Here is a 22026-nt window from a genome sequence, read left to right as displayed (position 1 = left end):
ATCTTATTTTGTAATAGTTTTCAGCGCAACAGGAGAACTCTGCATTATTATCCTTTCTTGCGTTAATGAAGCTGTTCTCTCGAACCTCTCCTTTTTTTCACACTGCCACATCGGGTATCATGCATGGATCAAAACATGAATACCTTCTTTTTCCATCCTTTCTTTCTTTACTCCTTGATAGAAGAAATTCAGTTTTATTTCTAGGGCACCTAGAAATACTTCTGGTACTGTATTTCAAGGAAGGAAAAGCTTTGAGGAATGGTAGCTGGGCACGTCCAAGGATGATCTAGTAGCCCACCTCACCCTGAGAGTGAGCTCATTCCTCCAGTCTTGGTCTCAGACCAACAACTTTAACACCTTTCTAGACTGTATCATACACTAAAGTGTATGGATCCTTAAGGAAAAAAAAAAAAAAAAGAAAAGAATATTTCTTTCTATTGCCTCTGTCAACTCTGATTCTTCCTGGACCTTTCTGTGTTTAGCAGTCTCCCTGTCTAAACTGCAGGGCTCCTGTGAATGGCCTTCCCTACCTGCCCTCAAACTAGATGCTTTTCTTGGTTCCCCATGCTCAAGAGTTCAAGGGAAAGTGTAATCTACTACACCTTCCAAAGAGTTCAGCTAGACAACACAGCTTAGGACAAGGCAAAGAGACAATATACAGAAGTTACGCAGCAATATGCAAACATTTATCTATATACTGCTACCAGCTGGCACACATTATATTGATTGCAATGTCTATATTGAACAAACACTTTGAATAGGGTAATAATGATAGCTCTCAGTCGTGTTTTTTATGGATTATGCTGGCTGAAAACTTTAAGTTCTTCACTGTACATTCATGGGAAACGCACATCTTCTCCACTGCTTTAGCATCTGTTACATAGTACAAACACAAGAACAGTCCAAGGTATTTCATTGCAGCTTGCGCTATGTGGTTCCATGTCCTTATCTACCTCTCATTAGTTATGTCTCAAGCAACTACATTAGCACTTAATCACAACATTACAGAAGACCTTCTTGTGTTACTAATCCACAGGAACCCTTAACCACTCTCCCAGAGTTTTTCCCTAAGTGTCTCATCTTTCTCTAGGTCTGCATTCTGGATGCAATTCTTTGCAGTTTTTTTGAACGCTCCCAACTTCAATGGCAGTCACAAGACTCTGTGGGACAATTTGCTTCACCTCAAAGTTACATCTTTACCTCTCTGTGGCAGCTGTATTTTTATGAGCATCACATGGAGACCTACTTCCAGATCACAAACCATGAGGTCAAATATCTTCAGGCTTCCTATCAAGACCTGCTTGTGGTCTGTGGACTCACTGTGGACCCTGTGAGCCCCATGTTTTCACACCTGCCAGTTAGAAACTTTTAATTCATGACAGATGTACTTTTTTTGCCATTGTGCAGCACTGGGTTTTCCAACAGCATGTCTCACAGTGTCAAGCCACAGACACCGAGGCATGAGCTCTGTCTTCTTGATCACACTCAGCCAACAAAGAGATGATGTTTTCCAAAGGGAACATAACTCCTCTTTAATGATAGTTTCTCTAAACAGGGGCTGTCCAAGGCTGACCATGTGCTTGTTATTCCCAGCGTAACTTTTAAAAAAAAAGCATTGGTCTTGCAGTGAGCAACATGTGATCTTCAGGCAGAGCTACGCCCAAAGTTAATCTTTAATGTATTATTCTTTGTTTCAATTCCACTGTCCAGAGTTCAACCCCTTTGCTCCATATAGTTAAGATGTGAGGATATTCCCTTCCCAACAACAGGTAAAATCTAGTTTTAACTCTAGAATAAGATTTGCTTCTGCTGTTAAGGAATGGACATTCAGCAGGTCATGCTGTTGTTTTAAACCTCTCAGATGACCATCCAAGGACCTAATTGCAACTCCTCCACAACACTCCTTCATAATGCATCATGCATATAGAAGGCAAGATACGAGCTTCAGGCAGAGAAGGGACTTTCAGGCAGAGAAAAGCAGAATTTAAACTTCAGGACCTGATTCTTGCTTTCATTTTTCTTCTCTGTAGTTACGTACTTCTCTTCTGAAGGTATGGGATGTATAACGCTTTGCCCTCCTGCATGATTGAAATCCTAAGTTTAATTTCTCCGCCATAGAGGAAAAACAGCTATCTCATAGCATTATTCACCTTCCTTCACCAAAGCAGGTAAGAACCACTCTTTCAATTCTTTCCACACAAGCAGGAGACCCAGTTCCGCTGTAGGGGTGGAAGGGAACTACTCCATTTCTTTCATCCAAGCTCTGCCCACAGGTTCCCACATCTCTTCAGGTGTAGTCAGCAAAGAACGGTGGGCATCACTAACTTGTCTCTTCCTGGTAGGCTCACGGCGGAAAATAAATGGGACAGAAAGGATGGTCCTATGGGGAGAACTGGACAAACTGGGTTAGGTCTTTTTTTTCACCAAGTATTTCTGCTATCTTCACTCTATGGAGCTGGCTATACTCTCTCAGCATTGCTTGGAAAAGTAGGCTGCAGACCAGAAGACAAGTGCTGTATTCACTCTCTGCATGGGACTGTTGTGTCCAGAAAACCTCCAGGGTCATTGTCCCAGGCATAAAATAAGGCTGATGAAGTATATCTGCTAGTAACACTGCTTGAAACTGTCTCCTATTGAACATTGCCCAAATGAAGCTATCGTGATGTAAACTCAGGACTGGATGATAATAATCCTTTCACCCGATAGGTTAGCTGTATCCACAGAAATGTGAATGGAATTAAAATTTCCTAATTAGTACTTTGAATAATTGAGGTTTTTACCTTAGATGCAGCAAACATCAGGTCTTCATGAAATGCTCTCAGTTTACCTGTTATCTCATTCATATTAAAATTTAGCACACTCAACGATCTTTGTGGATTTCATGCATGTTGCAATGTCACTGTTAACTCAACTCCATTGTCTACCTTTTTGTTATAATAATGATGATTCATCTTAGTTGAAATATGTCACAGCATGTTTGTTTAGCAGTGCATATAGCGCCACGGGAATAAGAGAAGCAATGGCTTTTTTTGTAATGGCATCTCTTCACCCCTTTTTTCTTTGAAAAGCATGGCCTTTGTCTCTTTCAGATCAATTACTAACCAATTTTCATTAAACACTGTTTTTAACCTGCCTATTTAATTCTTTGGGAATATGTTTATGATCTCTGAAGTGCTAATTCCATAAATGATATGGCTTGGTGGCTAGTGGGGTTTCTGTTAGTCCCTCCTTGGATTATGAGAAATTTTAAAAGAAATAGACATAACAAAAACATCTCATTCGGCAGCAGAAATATCAGTGTTACTAAACAAAGTGTCTGAGGTGGATCCATGTTCTGGGTGAAACTCATCTGTCCCGATGTGGACACATGTTGTGCTTCTGTACATGTCTGACCTTACTCTCTACACTTTAATTTGCATTTTCCGCACAACTGCATCAGCACAATTCATCTCAGCCTTGGGTAGAAATTGAAAATAGGGTGGGTGGATGGAACTTCACTAAACTTAAAACAGGCCTAAGAGACTCATTCTGCAGAGACCACAGCTAGGAGGAAGGATTAATTTGTCTAAACACAGATATCTTGAGACATTTTTGGCATTTCTAAGCCTCTAGCTGCTGATCCAGATGGGAGTTTGCAATTAAATTTGCAGTTAAACTGAGAATTTTCAATTAAAAACGGATGAGCTGAACCCTTCTGCAGGTACTTCACGTGTGCTTACCCAGCTGGTTAACAGGGCAGCTGCCTTTCCCAGTGCAAGAATTAATGAAGTGTGAGATAGACTGACCTCTTGGCTCATGGCATGTATGTGCCTGTTCTGGCAGCATCCATTTTAGTCACATCAGCTGTAGACGTGAGCCCTGGGATGCAGTGATGTATTCAGACACTGCAGTGCAGGGTGATTAATACCTCCAGAGAAGTCATCAGAATGCCCTATCTTCCTTGCTGCTTGCTAAATAGAGAATATTGAACACTAACAAAGTAATAAAGATACTGCACTGAAAGTGCTGCTATGGGAACTGAGATAGGGACAACTAGCAACATAGTGGAGATGTCAAAGTCTGCGAACAACAAAGAGGGCCAAAAACAGAGAGAGGCATGTTCTTTCTCCAGACTTTCTTTCTGGTCTCCAGGGTCGGGAATTCCTGAGGACTGGCCTTAGCAGTGAAGACTGAAGCAAAGAAGGCATTCAGCAACTCTGCCTTCTCTGTATCCTTCGTCACCAGGGAGCCCGCCCCATTCAGCAGTGGGCCCACGTTTTCCCTAGTCTTCCTTCTGCTCCTGATGGATTTGAAGAAGCCCTTCTTGTTGTCCTTGACATCCCTTGCCAGATTTAACTCCAAAAGGGCCTTAGCCTTCCTTGCTGCAGAATCCCTGCACACTCTGACAATGTCCCTATAGTCCTCCCAAGTGGTCTTTTCCACATTCTGTACACTTCCTTCTTGTGTTGGAGTTTGGCCAGGAGTTCCTTGCTCATCCAGGCAAGTCTCCTGCCCACTTTGCTCGTCTTCTTACTCAGAAGGATGCACGTGTCTTGAGCCTGGAGGAGGTGATTGATACTTGAATATTAACCAGCTCTCCTGGACCTCCCTTTCTTCTAGGGCCCTACCCCAGGAGAGTCCTCCAAGTAGGTCCCTGAAGAGGCCAAAGTTAGCTCTCCTCAAGTCCAGGGTTGCGATCCTACTCATTGCCCTGCTCCCTCCTCGTAGGACCCTGAACTCCGCACTACTGACCAGGAGAGATGCCCAGCTCACATTTAGGGGTCTAATTTAGAAATGTGTGTGAGGCATCCCACAACCCCACACTGCAGATGTTTTGGTGCAGTCACTATGAGGTGTCGATCTATGGGGAGGTGCCAGGGAAAAAGCAGAGCATACTTTGCTGTGCCACTCTCTGCTAGCTAATTCCTTAAATGTGGACCAGGGACCTATTAACTCTGCAGAGGCAAGACTAAAAATGCGGTGTGAAGCCACATATTTTCTCCCTGGCTCCTCTAAGCACACAGAGGGGAGCTGAGAGGCATGGCCATTCCTAAATATAGCGGGCGGGGCAGGGGTGGTGGTGGGTTGATTTAGTTTGATTTTTTGAGCCAGAGAAAAGTCAGCATATATGCTAGATATGATCTGGGTGAGATCCCAGAAAGAATGTTTGAATGCCTGCGTCACATGCTGATAGACATTGGCAAGAAATTGGATCAAACTCTAGATTAAATAGAGCTGTGAATCTAAGACAGATCTATTTTTATGGAAACACTCTCCTCCCACTAACAAACTCTTTTGCCTTTAAGCTACCAGCAAAATATCCCTCGAAATATTGGGTCCCCAAGGGCAAGGGGTCAAGCTGGCCTGCAGATCACATGGATGGTTCCCCAAACCTGTTGTCCAGTGGGTTACTCAGAATGAACAGAGCCTTTCTTCTGACACTGCAGTACACCAGGACAGCAAGCAACTCTTCAGTGTGCTGAGTCGAGTCACAGCTACAGGAAAGGAAATGGGAGAAGTCACCCGCCAAATCCTCAACACCTTGGTGCAGACAAAGGAGGAAACTACCATTCACCTCTCAAGTGAGTCATTTATGCCTTGCAGTCATCCTGAGAAGTCTTTGCTGTGGCCAGATTCATTGTCCTAGAAGCCCTCTAAGGCCCTAAGTGACAGGGAAGATAACAGTTCTCCAGTCCGGCTAGAGGCATCCCAACCACCATTTGTAACTGTTAGCAGAATGAGTTGCAGTGAAAAGTGAGAAGGAGCTTTCTTCTCCTACCTTTGTAATCCAGAGGATAACTATCTGCTGATTCTGGGACAGAATTCACTTCTCCATCTTCCTCCCCCCAAAAGCTGCATCTGTAATTCCTGGAGGCAGACAGAAACCATCCTGGAGTGATTCTTCCCACCAGTGTCAGACACCTCTCTTACCCAGGGACAATCCTCCCGTGGAGTTGTCTGAGCCTGCACCTTATCCCTGAATTCTTTGTGCAAAACAAAGACCTCATTTCTAGATTTATACTGCTTTCTTTCTGGAGTACAAGGCATGATATTTTCCATGTGTGCACATCCCAAATGGGACTGGATCCTACTGTCCATCATTTTACCCATTTTCTATGAGGCAGAGAAGAGGGGGTTGTAGGGATCAGACCCAGGCTTTTTGACAGCAGGGATTCAGGGCTAAATGACACAAGGAGCAATAACTGACAAACTCTTTCCTGTGGTCCTTTTCATCTCCCATGCCTACATCCCTCTGTGCTGCCATAGGAAAGATTGCATATTGCCAAGTAACGCTCAGATATTTTCTTTTCCAAGGCGCTGTTTTTCCACAAACATCTCCCTGGTTCTCTGCCTTCTGGATATTATTTACCTTATTTCTCCTCTCCATTGCTGCCAGTGCTTTTATGGTCTGTAAAGGTAAGGAGGCTTTGTTATCTGCCTCAGAAAAACCTACCCTTGAAGGAAAAAGATTCACTGAACTGTGGGGGTGGACGCATCCACACCTAGTGGGAAGATCAGCTGGCGGTGTGGTGACATCACCAAGGTTGTAAAATTTGGCCCCTGTCTCAGATATCCAAAGCCTGAACATGTCATCCTAGAGATTTCAGATCAGCCAGGGTTCAAAGTGGGAAAAGGAGATTGCTGGCATAAAATGGCAAATTTTAAATGAAAGTGAGATCTCTCCCTCTAAAAAGATGTATCCAATATTCCTTACTCTTTACACCTCTCAGTAACTAAAACTGAATCTTTAAATAATGATCAATGATTTTACAGGACCAATGATAGCGTGGTGATACGTGGACAAAGAGTTCATCCTGTTCATACAATGCAGCATTGGTCTGTTCAATACCAGTTCTTCCTTTCTTCTTCCCTACCCCCAGCATGTGATGATCATATGCTCTTTTCAGCTACCCAAGTTTCTAAAACATGCCCTAACAGATTCCCGATGTTTTTTGCCGCATAATCCAAATATGTTCATCAGTATCTCCTTCCTGGTACTTCCAGAGTGCTTCAGTACTCACTTCATTTTATTATTTGAATATTACAGCAAAACAGAAGATGTCTAAGAAAAAAGCTGCAGAAGAAGAGTATTTAAACATCCAAGGTAAGGCAGGTCTTTCTGCAAAGAGCTGGCTTTGATGCCCACTCACAGGCCCCTTTCCTCCTGCAGCTGGAGAGAGGCTTCCTTGCACTTGCAGAGGAAATCCAGGCTACTCATCCTCTGAGCTCAGCTGGAGAGTTTATAAAGATGTGAAAAAAGACTCACTCCTAAGAAGCCATTTGGCTCACTAACCTGCAGCAAAGGAAGCAGTGCCAGTTCCTTCCACTGGAGATGTCCCTACAAAGTGGCTTCCCTTCCTTTCTCCCCAGGATATGCCTTGAGTCTGTGCATCCCAACAACTCCCCTCAGCAATGGGTCTGCTGTGCACGCTCTTTCTCTCCCAGATCCCCTCTGCTCTCATTCATTCCTATATTACATTTAGCAGGAGCCTGACCCCCTGCAAATACACGGAGGGAACCTGCAACTTCCCTCATTACTGTGTGACTCAAGAGACAATATAGAAGTCAGGTGAGAGCTCACAAATCCATTAGCAGTCTATCTATGACTCCACACCATACAGAAGGACAGAGCTCTCCAAGGCCAATCTCAGGCAATGCCAGAACCAGCTACATCCCATCGGTTTCAGTCACCTGCATGCATCTGGGAGGTGTGCTGTGGGTGGCAAGCCATTACTCTGTGGCTAATTCTTGTGTTGTTTCCCTTGCTGTACAGGATCAGAGAAGAACATTTTGCACTCAGGTACAGTAATATGAAACTTCCCATGGTTGGAAAGACCGGGCTGGGTTTTCCCATTGAGGTACGGGAACAGAAGAACATAGATGCTGAGGGGAGTGGCACCACTCATGCAGCCATCACCAAGTAATCCTCTCACCCCAGACATTTACTCTTCCTCACTGTTCCGGTCCTGCTCCCCTGATCCAAGCCACTCTTTTCTTTCTCTTTCATTGTCAAAGTTGGGTCACTCAATGGAAATTGGGTATAAGGTGGCTGGGGATTTTTGCCATAGCTTTGACAGCATTATGTGACCAAAATCTTCTCCTCTCCATCAGCCATCAACAGCACTCATATTGCATGAATGTAGAGGGCACAGGGTAATCTGGCTCACCCAGGGCACCACCCACAGCAAAGAAAACATGCCCATATTGCCTTTATGCCCCAACATATTGCCACATAGATCTGAGGCAGAGAGGTCTGAAATTCCTTCTTCAAGTTCTCAACATGAAAAGCAGATGTGTTTTTCTCCTCTTTCTGTTGCAGACATTCTGAGGCTGCAGGAACAATGTGGTAAGTCACCGTTTGTGGTAGAAAAGGAAAGGGTGCTGCCATTGCTGGAGCCAGGGTGAAAAAAAAAAAAACACACAACCCTCTCTTGTTTGCTTCTGAGCGTGCCTATGAACAGAGTTTGGCAGTATTTGTCAAGCTACAAGTCTGAGATGCCTTGCTGTGCAGAGACAAAGCTGACGAATCCTGAGCAGTGTCTGCGATCCTCTTCTCATGGCAAATCAAAGAGAACTCCACTTGCTGAGCAAACAGCAGCCTGTAACACTCAGTGTTTCTGTTTCAGGTGCACTGAGAAGAGAACTAAGTAAGTCAAGGCATCTTCCATTCCTCTGCTGCTTCAAAAGTCAGTCTTGTTCTGACTGGGAGCACCATGACCCCTTGATGACACAGTCTTAGCAAAGCATAGTCCGGAAATGAACTTCTGCCCCATCTCCCTGGGGAGCTTGAGTGAGTCGTGCTGGAGGAGAGACCAGTGACTCAAGATGGGAAGGAACCCCATCCCCTGCAGACTCCAGCTGCTAATTACACAGAAGAACAAAAAATCCTTTGGGGGCATATAATGCACTTCCTGAAGGCGAGACTACTTCATATTCCCATGTGGGGAGGCTTTGCTCAGTGCTAAATACCATTAAGGAACTCCTCCTTTGTACTACACCACAGTTCTCCCTGCAAGGCAGCCATCCACTGTCCCGCATGCCCACTGGATCACGTTCCTAAATTCCTGACTGATCCCAGGAGAGATGGTTTGCTGGTTTGCTTATGGGATAACATTGCTCAGGAGTAGAGAGGCACTTCTCCAGCAACAAGGAAGGAAACCATATCCAGCATGGGTGTTCTTGCCTTTCAATACAGGACATTTGGTTTTGATTGTGCTTTCCTTCTTCAACAGAGTTCAGAAGGGCGTGAAGCTACATGGGTAAGTTTGTGGCTGTGGAATCAGACAGCAAGGCAGGAAGCTAAGGGAAGCATCTGGAGAGCAGCAGGGTATGAACCAGGGCTGAACCTCTTTGAAAACTTAGGGAAGGATATCAGTGCCTGCCTACTAGGCAAATGGCATGACAGTCAGGCTAGAAGCCACATCTGGACTCTAGCCTGAACTTGGAGTGGAAGCTGCCTTGCCTATCCTTTCTCTAAATGCCTCCTGGTCCCTCTTCTCATCAGAATCTCTGTCCTTTGGCCTACCTGTAACCAGTGATTCCTCCTGCTCTTTCCCCAGTGCCCATCACCTTGGATGCAGCATGGAAACACCCCAAACTCACTGTTTCCCCTGACCAGAGAACATTCCACCACGAGTGCCTAGGCCAGGAGCCAGCCATTGAGCACCAGCTCCCCATCGTGGTAGCGAGGGAGGGCTTTGCCTCCGGGCGGCAGTACTGGGAGGTGCAGTTGTGGGACGGGCTAGACTGGGAGGTGGGGGTGCTGACAGAGTCTGTGAGGGAGAGTCTGAAAGGGGGAAGCTGGCAGGACCTCCCTGAGGATGGTGTCTGGTCACTGAGGAGAGTAAAGGGGCAGTTTGGACCTGAAGAGGCCAAAACTGTGATAGAGGAGAGAAATGAAAAACCAGCAGTCATTGACGTAGACCTGGACCTTTCACAGAGCACACTCTCCTTTTATGACATTGCAGTTTCAGTCTCTATGCTAGAAATTCCCATTGAAAGGTCAACAAGGTTGTACCCATTCCTCAGGCCAGGCTTCGGTGGGGCAGGAGAGAAAGGGAAACCCCTCAGCATCAACCACAACACAGACTGGGATTTCCCACAGACATTTAAGAGTGAAATGAGATATGCAAAAGTCAGCTGAGCTGTAGTCGCCTGGGAGAAGGAGAAGGGAAAGTGCAAGAGCCAGAGCAGGACAGTGACTTATCTGTTGTCTCCAACCAAACCCTGGCTATTAAAGTCAGGCAAGCTTGAAGTGAGGGATTCAGGAGGACCTTGAGGTAGAACTGTGCATGACCTTTGCAGTGTGATGAACCCCCCTTGCCTCCTAAGAGGAGCCATCAGGAGCTATCAACCTGGACAAAGGGATTGCAATCACAGGCTCTGCAGCTACCCATCTCCCTATTTTCACTGTTCCCTGGTGTTTGTACTCCATTTCTCTCTTCATTAAATGCAAAGTGAAATAGAAAAAGACAGTTTGTCCTGTGGTGCTGGCAGCTCTAGTGCTGTGTGCACTTATTAAGGGGGAGCCAAATCCTGTTCCTGCTCAGATTGTGTTAGACGTCCACAAGAGCGAAGCTGCTTTTTCCCTGCAACACAATTGCAAGTGCCATTCCCCTAATCTGGAACAGAGTCCCAGCATCAGCAAGCATAATATGGACACTAGGGGCAATGCTGATTATAAGGCCAATCTGGAGGAGTCTCTTAGGGAGATCATTTGGATTTTTACGTGTCCCATGGCTCTCAACCACCCTTCCCACCTTGTGGCATACCATGTGAGGTACTAGAGACACATGGGGAGGAGTGAAAGACATCTTGGGTATTTCAGTTTTCACACTTCAGAGGGCACACAGGCATTAGGTCAAATCAGAGTCACACGTTGGGGAGGTTGGACAGGGCTGGTGGACCTAACAGGCTGCTCTGGCTCTGAGTGAACATCCTGCTCTGTTTTCAGAGGTTTTTAAACAGCAAGTTTCCTTACTATTACTATTTGTTAAAGAACTAAGCCAGTCATCCTGGATGTCCTTAAATTGTTCCATAAATATTTTCAGTCCCAGATATAGAATCAGTTTCTGCAGCTGATCTCCCAGCTAGTCGTCCCTCTTGCTGAGAACAGACCTCAGAAAGTCTAGCCAAAGAGCAAATCCCAGCAGGAAGTGAGAAATAAATCACTGGCTGTTGGGTATAATAGCACGGTTGTATCTTTCTTTGTAACTGCTTCAGAGAGGTGCTTTGCGCTACTTTTTCTCGCAAGCTATAAAAGAAACATGGGAGGTTTTGAACAGCAGTTAGCTCTGACATAACAGTGACAGCAGACCTGCTCTGAATGCTGCTGGCTCTTCCTTGAGACAGGTCACAGGACTGTGGTCTCAGAACGTCTGGTGTGTGATAAGCAAGTGTCCTTACAGAGGAAGTCATATCACTGTGCAGATTAACCACAACTATGGGAGCTTGTGTTATTAGAAGGTTTGTATTTTTTTTTTCTTAGTGGGTTTCACAGCTTATTTTCTTATCTGTGTAACTTCTCCAAACTGTGAGAGTGGATAAGGTTCTCTGTGGAGGGGACGAGGAGGGTCCTGAACATCATGAGGATGACAGACACCTCTGGTCATGATGGTAATTTCTTGTTCTGTTTCAAGTGCAAAGTCATTATGTTGCAGCTAACAATGACTGGAGTCATTCCTCTGTACCCAGCACACAGCCAATGACAGGAACATAATGGGAGGAGAGAGCAATCAAACAAAAAAAGTCTATCAAATAAACGTGGTCTAACCTGAAACGACAAAAGTTAAAATTCTTTATTCCTAACCCTGTTGTTATCTTCTGGGGAGATACTGAGCTCATGGTAAAGATATCAGGGATTGACTCACCTGCCCCCACACAGATCTCTAGTGACATTAGAGATACCATGAACTACCACCACAAGCATACTCAGGAGGCTACAGTTCTCCTCCATGTGGTGCCTGCCAGATCCTCTAGCTGATATCCGGTACTCTGGAGCCTCTGAAATAGCAGTAGGCATCTACAGTTAGGCAAAGGCATCCTGCCTTTTGCAAATGCAGTCACTGGAGTTTAGGATGCTGTTCAGCTTGATCAGCCAGTACATACCTACTTTAAGGGGCTGAATTGCTTTGGTAGCATTTTGGAGCAGCAGCTATAGGCCAGATGAGACGTCCCAGTGCACTCTAGTGCATCTCAGAGGACACATTTAGAGACCCAAATCAAGTACTTGTAAACTTGCTTTAGGGTGAACAGGACTGCTGCCCAGTCTCTTTGTCTTTTACAAGTCCAAGCTGTTAAACAGCAGACATGTTTGGAACTGATTTAATCTTTAACACAGATAAAATCAGTCCAAAATGCAGACATCCAATATGGAGCCTTAGCCCACATTAGTGATTAATGAATTTGACATTAAATGGAGGTAAGGAAAATATGGGAATGATGTTCAGATCTTTATAAACTAAGTAGCCAACCTAAGGGTGAAAGGACTCATCTATGCTGACACTGATATTCAGAAGAGCAAGAAAAGCTCTCACAGCTTCCTAAAGAATATGTTGTCTGCAGAGGTGGGTACTAAATCTGAAGGAGAGATTTGGTGACTGGTGTTAGGCACCTAGATTTGAGGCCTTCTTTTAATCCAGGTGGTTAGTAAATGACCATTTGCTATAGCAATTGACTTGCTCAGCTCAGATATTCTGGGAGTTGCCTAGCAGATTCCTGTGACCAAGCTACAAGAAAAGGCCATAATTAAAGGGAGTTTTGTCATTGCCTTCAGTACCATGGTTCTCCATTGTCTCTGTATTGAGCTGAATCTCTTGCCCTCCTTGAAATCTCCTCAGCATGACCTAGAACATGGTCTTAGAGGAGCCATAGCACATTTTTGAGGAAAAGTGTAATTTCATTGGAACATGAAATTTCTTAGAAAGAGTGGCTTAAGCTCAAGAGATTCAGTAGCAAGCAGAGGCTAAGGCTTCCATGCACATAGGAATTTCTTGCTTTGTGGCTTTGCTGAATGTGCAAGCCAACCCTCCTTACATCAAACCAGATGTCTTCCATCAGCTCTAACTGACAGATGAATACCCCAAAACTTTATTGCTGTCATAGGTAGCCAGTTCAAGTGTGGTGGTATCTGTTGCCTCCCACCCCCTGTAAAGTGCATGCTTTATCCCAGTCTGCACAAATTTAAACCTCCAATCCTGTGAGCAACAGCACAGAATCACAGAATCACAGAATCACAGAATCGTTTAGGTTGGAAGGGACCTCTGGAGATCATCTAGTCCAACCTCCCTGCTCAAGCAGGGTCACCTAGAGCGTATTGCCCAGGATCACATCCAGATGGGTTTTGAATATCTCCAGGGAAGGAGACTCCACTACCTCTCTGCGCAACCTGTTCCAGTGCTCCGTCACCCTCACAGTCAAGAAGTTTTTTCTCAGGTTTAGGTGGAACTTCCTGTGGTTCAGTTTCTGCCCATTGCCTCTTGTCCTGTTGCTGGGCACCACGGAGAAGAGACTGGCACCATCCTCTCGACACTCCCCCTTCAGATACTTGTACACGTTGATGAGATCGCCTCTCAATCTTCTCTTCTCCAGGCTGAACAGGCCCAGCTCTCGCAGTCTTTCTTCAGAGGAGAGATGCTCCAGTCCCCTCATCACCTTTGCAGCCCTCCACTCGACTCTCTCCACTACTATCAGGTCTCTCTTGTACTGGGGAGCCCAGAACTGGACACAGTACTCCAGGTGAGGCCTCCCCAGGGCTGAGGAGAGGGGCAGGATCACCTCCCTCCACCTGCTGGCAACACTCTGCCTAATGCACCCCAGGAGACCACTGGCCTTCTTGGCCACAAGGGTGCATTGCTGCCTCATGGTTAAGTTGTTGTCCACCAGCACTCCCAGGTCCTTCTCGGCAGAGCTACTTTCCAGCACGTCAACCCCCAGCCTCCAACTTGACTACTGCTGCATGGGGTTCTTCCTGCCTAGGTGCAGGACCTTGCACTTGCCTTTGTTGAACTTCATGAGGTTCCTCTCCGCCCAGCTCTCCAGCCTGTCCAGGTCCCTCTGAATGGCAGCACAGTCTTCTGGTGTGTTAGCCTCTCCTCCCAGTTTAGTATCATCAGCAAACTTGCTGAGGGTGCACTCTGTCCCTTCCTCCAGGTCTTTGATGAATATATTGAACAAGCCTGGACCCAGCACTGCCCCCTGGGGGACACCACTAGCTACAGGCCTCCAACTTGACTGCGCCATTCACCACAACCCTCTGAACTCTGCCATCTAGCCAGTTCCCAATCCACCTCACTCTCTACTCATCCAATCCACACTTCCTGACTTTACCTACAAGGATGGGATGGGAGACAGTGTCCAAAGCCTTGCTCAAGTCCAGGGAGACAACAGCCACTGCTCTCCCCTCATCTCCCCAGCCAGTCATCGCATCCGAGAAGGCTATCAGATTGGTCAAGCATGATTTCCCTTTGGTGAAGCCATGCTGACTACTCCTGATCACCTTCTTGTCCTCCAGATGCTTAGTGAGGACCTCCAGGAGGAGCTGTCCCATCACCTTTCCAGGGATGGAGGGGAGGCTGACAGGCCTGGAGTTTCCTGGCTCCTCCTTCTGGCCCTTTTGGAAGACTGGGCTGACATTGGCTTTCTTCCAGGCCTCAGGCACCTCTCCTGATCTCCAGGACCTTTCCAAGAGGATGGAGAGTGGCCTAGCGATAACATCCGCCAGCTCCCTCCGCACTCGGGGGTGCATCCCATCAGGGCCCATGGATTTATGGATGTCAAGTTTGGACAAAAGATCTCTCACCTGATCTCAACCAGCACCGTTGACATCATTGTATAAAGTGCTTAAGGCACACACAAAGTCCCTGAAACCTCCATCTCCTGCCTGCTCTGTGGTCCTGGCATTACCAGAAAACTGCTCAGGATGGAAAGGTCTGTGGGTGATCATGCCTTGCTCTGAACAAGCTCTAGGAGCGCCTCCACCCTGGCAATGGGGTGGGAGGGCAGCAGAGAGATGACAGAAGCAGCACAGTTTCATTTGGCTTAGTAATAATACATTGGTGAAATGTCATGGTGGAATAACTCCCTGCACGATGAAGTAGCCGTTGTCAAAGGCTAATGAACAAATAAAAGCACAGTGAGAGAAATTATATATAGAAATATGCCTATATAAAATGCATGAGTTGCATATCCATCTGGCATTGCTAAGGAAATATCATCCCTCATGACCCTCTCTCCATCTCCCTTTCAGTGAGTGATGGAGGCTCAGCCACACACTCTCTCCCTCCCACCGGCTGAGCTCCTAGCTCCCTCACTATTCCTGGGCACGAGCTCTGTTCATGAATGGGACACCAGCACTCTCACTTGTGTGGTGCCTACAGACACCCATGCAACATGTGTTTTCTTCTGTCGAGGTGGGAAGGAAATTGTGGTCCTCTCTAAGGATAAGTCCAAGTTCCCCTTTGAGTACACCTGGCAAACATCCCCTCAAAGCACAGGGACATATTCCTGTCACTACCAGCACAAGGATGAGCAAAACCAGGAGAGGAATTCCCTTCCTAGCAACCCCCAGTTCCTGTAAGTTACAGCACCAGGTACTTGCAGGCACATCTTGGCAGGGAGCAGGGTACTGGGAGAACAGACAGGGAAAGACAGAGGTGCAAAACTCTCTGGTTTGTGCTGATATCTTTCATGCTTGAGTTCCCTCACAGTGTGAATGGTTTTACATCCTTTCTTTTCAGCCTTTCAGCCTTTTCAGAGTAGTAAATCTAATTGATAAATGTTTCATAGTAGCCCTGCTTTCCAAAACTAAGGTCCTAAGGGACTGGGCTGTGTCTGTTTGAACACCTCACTGAGCACCCACAGCTGATATGTTCTTTCTGCACAGCTGATGTCTGGGCGCACACTGGATATTCAAGTTTGGTAGCACTACAGAAAATGTAGCTGCCCCTCTCTCCCATACATCCAGACAAATCCCCTATCTCCAAGTAACTCCTTTCCTGCCATTCTGTTCAATTATGAATGTACAGCACAGTGAATGTAGTCACCACAAATAGCAGGAGACATCTCACTCCTTTGGAAACCTCCAGGCTGTATTCTCAGTCCTGCAGACACTTCTCTGTCATCACTTTCTAGCAGAAAATGCTCTTTCCCAACTCCATGCTCTGTCCCAGCACCTGGCTGCTGTCTCATGCCTGTGGGCAGCGTTCTCATGCCCAAAGCTGCTGCCAGATCCTGTGTTTTCAGGCAACTGTAAAGAAAAGTACATATCCTCAACTCTTTTCTTAGGCTTTCCAGCCAGCCTGCCCTAGGGGTGGAGGTTTCTGTAACATCAGTAATTGCTATGTCAAGAGATACTGAATACTTATTTTACTACTTCCGGTTGACAGATGCTTAGATTCCTCCATACATGCTTGTAGAGATCTCTTGAGTTCCTCATCAGTGCCTTTCAGTGCAATGATATTGTGTGGGAAACTGTCACATACAGATGGCTGAGATACAGGCATGGAAAGGGCTGGGCATGGTGGAAATGTTGTGCGTGGCTGCGTGTGGATATGTTTGCGTGGACAGGCAAGTCTGCTGCCAGGCGTTGCCCTCCACAGCTGAGCATTAAGCAATTCCCCAGCAAGAAGCAGAGAGCATGCCAAAGGATAGGCACACGGTGGGTTTTTGCAATGGGAACAAACATGCTGGATTCTGGGAGGATGTCTGTAAAGCCCAAGATGCCTGGGGAGTGGAAGTGGGATTGGAAAGGGAAAGGTGGAGAACATTGTCAGCTGAGGAGCTGGGAGCATCAACAAGGACGTGGCGCTTGGCTACCAACAGGCAGCCTTTCCCCGAAACCGCAACCCCCAACTAAGCCTGCAGTGGACATGCCAGCCCCTCTTCACCACATCGAGGACCCTCTCAGTGAGGCAGAAAACGCAAGCATGGGCTACCCTCGCTGTGCATTTTTCCTTGCTGGAACACTATGCAGACTGCAGGCGGGAGTGATTCACGATGGCATAGGTTGAGGTGCTGTCCATCTGTAGCGGACGAGCCTTAAAGGGGAAAGCAAAATTGTCTTATTTCGTCTACTGGCTCTGAGTAGAGTACGTGATTTCTTGTGTCTTGAGGGCCCTGCACGTCTTCTTTGTTGTTCTTTTCCCCAGAACCTTTGTCTTTTGTCTCCTGCTACCTACCCAACGATAAACTTGTTTTCCAGGTCCCCAAAACCTCACAACAGACATCCCTTGAGCTTTAGAGGGAATACCCGACAGCAGCCACAAAGAATTGCCGTTGTTCATGAGAGAGGAAGGGAAATACTTTCTCTGTGAAAACATATCCTCTTGGTTAGAGAAGCGTCCCCTGTTTGCAACCCAGGGGAACATGAGGCAAGGTCAGATGTGGGTAGGTGGATACCCAAGAGGTCTTTTAGGCAAAGTACCTCCACTGGACATGTGGTTTGGGACTCCCCAGCCTGACCGTGTCACAGGGCACTGCTCCCAGGCATTACCATGCAAATTCACACCTGCTCGCCCCTCAGATGCAGGACCACCCCTGCTCTACTCCCGAGCCACCAGCACACACGTCTGCCAGCACATCCCCTCCCACGGGCCCTCACACCATGGAGTGGTAGCCTCAAAGGCATGCCAAGACTCACCTGGCCCCCTCCAAAGTGGGTGATGGTGGAATCTGGGTGGGGGGGAAAGAAAGCCACAGTAAGTCCTTGCTTCGCCCTGCAACAAACACACTCCCTTGATGAACACCAGACCCTGTGGGGTGCCGGAGGGCTGCAAGGAAGCAACTGTCACTCTAATGTCCAGAAAGGGCAGGAAGGAGAACCCAGGGAACTGCAGGCTGGATGGCCTCACCTCTCTCCCTGGGAAGCTGATGCAGCAGCTCATCCTGGACACCATTTCCAGGCACATGAAGGCCAAGAAGGTGGTGGAGAGCACTCAGCAGGCATTCACAAAGGGGAGGAGGGTTGGCAGCAGGTCGAGGGAGGTGATGCCCTCTACTCAGCACTGCTGAGGCCACACCTGGAGTGCTGTGTCCGTCAGTGCCTTTCAGTGCAATGATCTTGTGTGGGAAACTGTCACATAGGGATGGCTGAGATATAGAAGAGAGAACAATAGCTGTACAGATGAACAGAGAGATAAATACGAAGAAAGAGGAACATGAAGAGGAAAGACTTGTGGGTGGGCAGCTAAGTAAGAGGATGAAACCTTTTGCATTCTGTGGACTTTTTTTTATTTTTGAGAATGAGAGAACATCCACCTCTGACCATGTTTCAGCTAGTGATTTTCACTACCAAGGCACTCTTGTCAGTATAGAAATGAGGGCAGGATTCTGTTTCCTGAAGGTAGGTGCCCGGAGCTCCTGAAGATGCCCCAGGTATCTAGGACATCTGCATGGAGCTGGCAGGTGTGGCACTGGACTAATGAGAGTCTGCTCAAGCCAAGCAGGACACAGAAGGGTGCCTCAAGGGACACTAGATTTTTGGGTGTCGGTGACAGAATGCCACCCTGAGTAGCTCAGATCTCAGACACCCATAGTCAGCCCAAGCCCCAAGAGGTCATGAGTAGCACTCGTGTATTTTCGGGTGGGTGACTGAGATAATCTCTGGGCAGAACATCCCTACCTCACACAGTCTTTTATTGTGTTTGGTGCTGTGATCACCACCAAAGGTCACGTGCTAGCTGCGTCCTCCTTTGCCATGCTATTAGATAATGCAGATGAAAGAGGCGCCCTCCCCTAAACTACAGCATTCACTCTGTGAGCATAGATACAGGTTTTGCCTTCACTGATTTTGTGTCACAAAACCTCTCTAAGTGCTGCATCCTGTGAGACCATTTCTGTGCATCAAACGATCCCCATAGCAGAAACGCACACACACTACTGGCTCATCAGATAATGAAATCCGTAGCACATCCCTAGCACTTGTGGCTCCACCACCTCAGCGTTTCCCACCCACGTTGCAGGGTATGGTACTGCAGTGTCTCCGAGCACCTGGGTGCTAGCTTTTTCCCTCCTGGTGTTGGCCCCTATCCTTACCTGCTTGCTGGAGAGCAGGACTGTCCCTGTGCCTGATCGGTGACCCTGGATGCAAGAAGGAGTATTAGTGAGTCCAAAAAAGCAGGGAAGGGCAAGTCAACTAGAGCTGTGCCTGACAGAACTCTCCTTGTAAAACAAGCAAAGAAACAAGCAAAAGAAAAACCCTTTCCAACCGCTAACAGAGCCTATACAAGAGAATACCTAAATTAGGCCATGGACTTTGTCTCGGAGATGTATGTATTTATAGAGTTTGCTTAAAATGCAATCAACCTATTAAAACAACAAGAGTTAGGAAAATGCATACCAACTATGAAAAATTGTTTCTCTCTCTACTGCCGTCAAAACTGCATGCAATTCTGCAACTACTCTGTTTAGAAAACCATATGCGCTGGCAGGAAGGTTTCCACTGAAAATGTACAATGCTCCATCCGTATGTGTAAATGAAAAGATCTCTCTTACTCCTCAACCATCCTGACTACACACCTCTTGAACGACAAGACGGTAAGTAGTACTCTTTAAAACTGCATGCTTATATATGTATGATGTCTATTGTTCTGTTTTCAGATACTTACTACGAATTATATCACAGAACCCCCTTTATTTGAAGAAAAGAATGATAACATTAAGTATCAATTTTATTTGTAAGGCTTTCAGTAAAAACCCACTTGTGAAAAGTTCTATTTCCTACATCCATTATCTCTTGAAATGAGGAACCAATACTGCTTTACAGGCTAGCTGATAGCGACACAACATGCACACCCACATTTAAATATGTTACCCAAGGGCCTTGAAGAAGTGAGTTGTGTCTGGACGCTGGTCAAGATACCTGGTGATAGACAGACCAGAGCTCCAAGTCCTCCACTGCTCTGCCCAGGGACTGCTCAGCAGAAAGCCACGCAGAAAGGAGTTGGGGGGGCCTGTGTCAGTAACGACTCATCCATCCGTTTCTGCCCTGGTACTTCCAGACTGTAATGGGCATATCTGTTGGTGGGATTTTGGCAGGAAAAAGTGGCCTGTCGCAAGACAGCTAGACCTAGGAAGGCGTGGGCCACCTTTGGGCCCTACTTCAGCTTTGACATACCCTGGCGGGACAGGGGAGGGTTGTCCTGAGAGACCCTAGTTCATCTCCCTTAGCACCTACAATGCCTAAGCCAAAGTCCCTGTAGCCACCCTTTGCATCACTTGGAAGTGGGAAGTGTTCCGGCAAGGTTTAAGTCAGAGGACATGGCTCAGAGCTGCTTCCAGGGCTGCATGAGTCCTTGCTACCACTGAGAGCTAAAGCTGTGTGCTAAGGGTGGGCTTACTTTATCATTACCAAATCCCATCACGACAACCATTACAGAGGAGATCTTCGTTTATAAATAGACCTTGGTCACTGTGAACTGTTAGAAGTCCCCATACCAGTGAGGCACCATGGAATCTTAAAGAATCCATTGAGAGTGACTGCTTACTATGACGCCCCTTACCTTCCAGGTTTCTGCATTATTTTCCATTCTCATCACTGTCTTCATTTTTCTCCTGTAGACCATTTCTCCATGGTGGTACTATTTTAAGGAAAAGAGCCAACAAAGCTTTGGGCCAACTAACATGAAGGTCCTCTTAGAGAAAGAAGTAGAACACTACATTAAAAACAGGAAGGGAGAGAGAGCGCAGGAAAAACTGCACGGAGAACTTATTTCTCAACTCCAAAACCATATCCATACTGTTATGGGAAATGAAAATGTACTCAAAGAAATGAAGGCTTTTTCAGCCTGTTACGAAGCAAACTCCTCCACTACCAGGAGAGAACAAGAGTGGGCAGCACAGCCTAGCAATGGGCGGGGACAGAGAGCAAGCAAAGATGAAGAGGCATCAGATGATCCAGGGGATGATGAAAAAAAAAAAGGCGGATAAATTACTTCACATTATTAACATGAATCCCACCACTCCAAAGTGGCCCTCATGGTGCACTCTCTACCTTCTCCCTGTCTGCAGCAGCAGCATTACAACCAGCAGCAGAAGCAGTTGCGTGTTCCAGCCCCTTTCCCTGCTACCTTCTGCTGATTTTGTCCCCGCAGGTGGTGTTCTTGCGGGCCAAGCCCCATCCTCGTGCTCAAAGGGTGCGGGTGGGGGGGGGCAGTAAGCAGTCCTCCCCACCTGGTGTCTCATGCTCCACCTTGCAGCTCCCATATCCCCTTTGGGAAAAAGCCCACAGCATGGTCTCTCAGCTCCTGCCTTCCACAAGCAAAAGGGGAGCAAGAGGAAAGTTTTGCAGAAGAATTAAAGAAACAGATTAAAAGAATATCTTGCTTTTTTCCTGGTCTGAGGAGGGCACGGCGGCAGCAGCTTGGAGGGTCTTTGCTGTCACTCTGCTTTTTGTCGGCACAGCCGCAAGTGAAGAAGGAGTCCACAGCGTTTCCCTGGGATGAAACAAGCTCAGCCATGCTGGAAACAAAGCTGGACATGGCCTATTGAGCTGTATGGGATTCCCACCGTCATGAAAGGATGGACAAGGCCTGCAGGAGCAGAGGGGATGTGGCTGGGGCTTCTCCTCCCTGATCTTCGGACGGTAGCAGAGAAAGGGAAGGTGCCTTTCTCCACACAAAGGCACACCTGGAGATCTGCCTAGGCCAAGCCAAATGCTTGCACCATCCCTTTGGGTGGCTCCTCTGCCCGTTATGCCCTCGCCCGGACCTTGCATCAGTCACCAGCTTGGGTTCTGCCTTGGCCACCCCCACCCTCAGAAATCTTCCTGTCCAATCAAGTGTGTTTGAAACGCCCTCTCATCTCCCTGTTTTACTTTCATTTGGCATCCAGGCAGAGGGACAGGCAGGCTCAGGTGCCTGTGGGAAGGATCCCCAAGGCCTGCTACTCCATTTGGTAGGAACTCACCTACCTGCATTTAGCAGTGCTCCTCAGGTCAGTCCTTGCACTTGGCCTGCTAAGAACGAGAGGAGAGCAGCACAAAGGCTCCCTGGAAGCTCTTGCACCAATGGGCTTGGGCATGCAAAAGGAAATCCCGCAAAACAGCAGCCT

General features: G+C 47.0%; 1 protein-coding gene across 9 annotated transcripts; it reads left to right on the top strand.

Moving 5' to 3' along the window:
- The first annotated feature begins 1504 nt into the window (after positions 1-1504).
- LOC104149556 (E3 ubiquitin-protein ligase TRIM39-like) lies at positions 1505-11848 on the top strand. 9 transcript variants are annotated; one of them, XM_068923570.1, is made up of 12 exons: positions 1505-1769; positions 2031-2168; positions 4132-4207; positions 4330-4547; positions 5286-5561; positions 6295-6396; positions 7028-7084; positions 7754-7780; positions 8300-8326; positions 8607-8627; positions 9213-9239; positions 11332-11848. In XM_068923570.1, exons 5-11 carry the CDS (start codon positions 5489-5491, stop codon positions 9227-9229), a joined length of 324 nt encoding a protein of 107 aa, XP_068779671.1. In that variant the 5' UTR covers positions 1505-1769; positions 2031-2168; positions 4132-4207; positions 4330-4547; positions 5286-5488; the 3' UTR covers positions 9230-9239; positions 11332-11848. The 9 variants fall into 9 exon arrangements, with proteins under 9 accessions (XP_068779671.1, XP_068779670.1, XP_068779665.1 ...); XM_068923569.1 differs by lacking the exon at positions 11332-11848 and adding an exon at positions 9540-9676; XM_068923564.1 differs by lacking the exon at positions 11332-11848 and having other exon boundaries at positions 4330-4479; positions 8607-9669.
- Positions 11849-22026: the final 10178 nt, after the last annotated feature.

Source organism: Struthio camelus, chromosome 34 (genome assembly GCF_040807025.1).
Source record: "Struthio camelus isolate bStrCam1 chromosome 34, bStrCam1.hap1, whole genome shotgun sequence".
Taxonomy (NCBI): domain Eukaryota; kingdom Metazoa; phylum Chordata; class Aves; order Struthioniformes; family Struthionidae; genus Struthio; species Struthio camelus.
The sequence above is the reverse complement of the archived record's forward strand: the minus strand, read 5'-3'. Positions and strand labels throughout refer to the sequence as shown.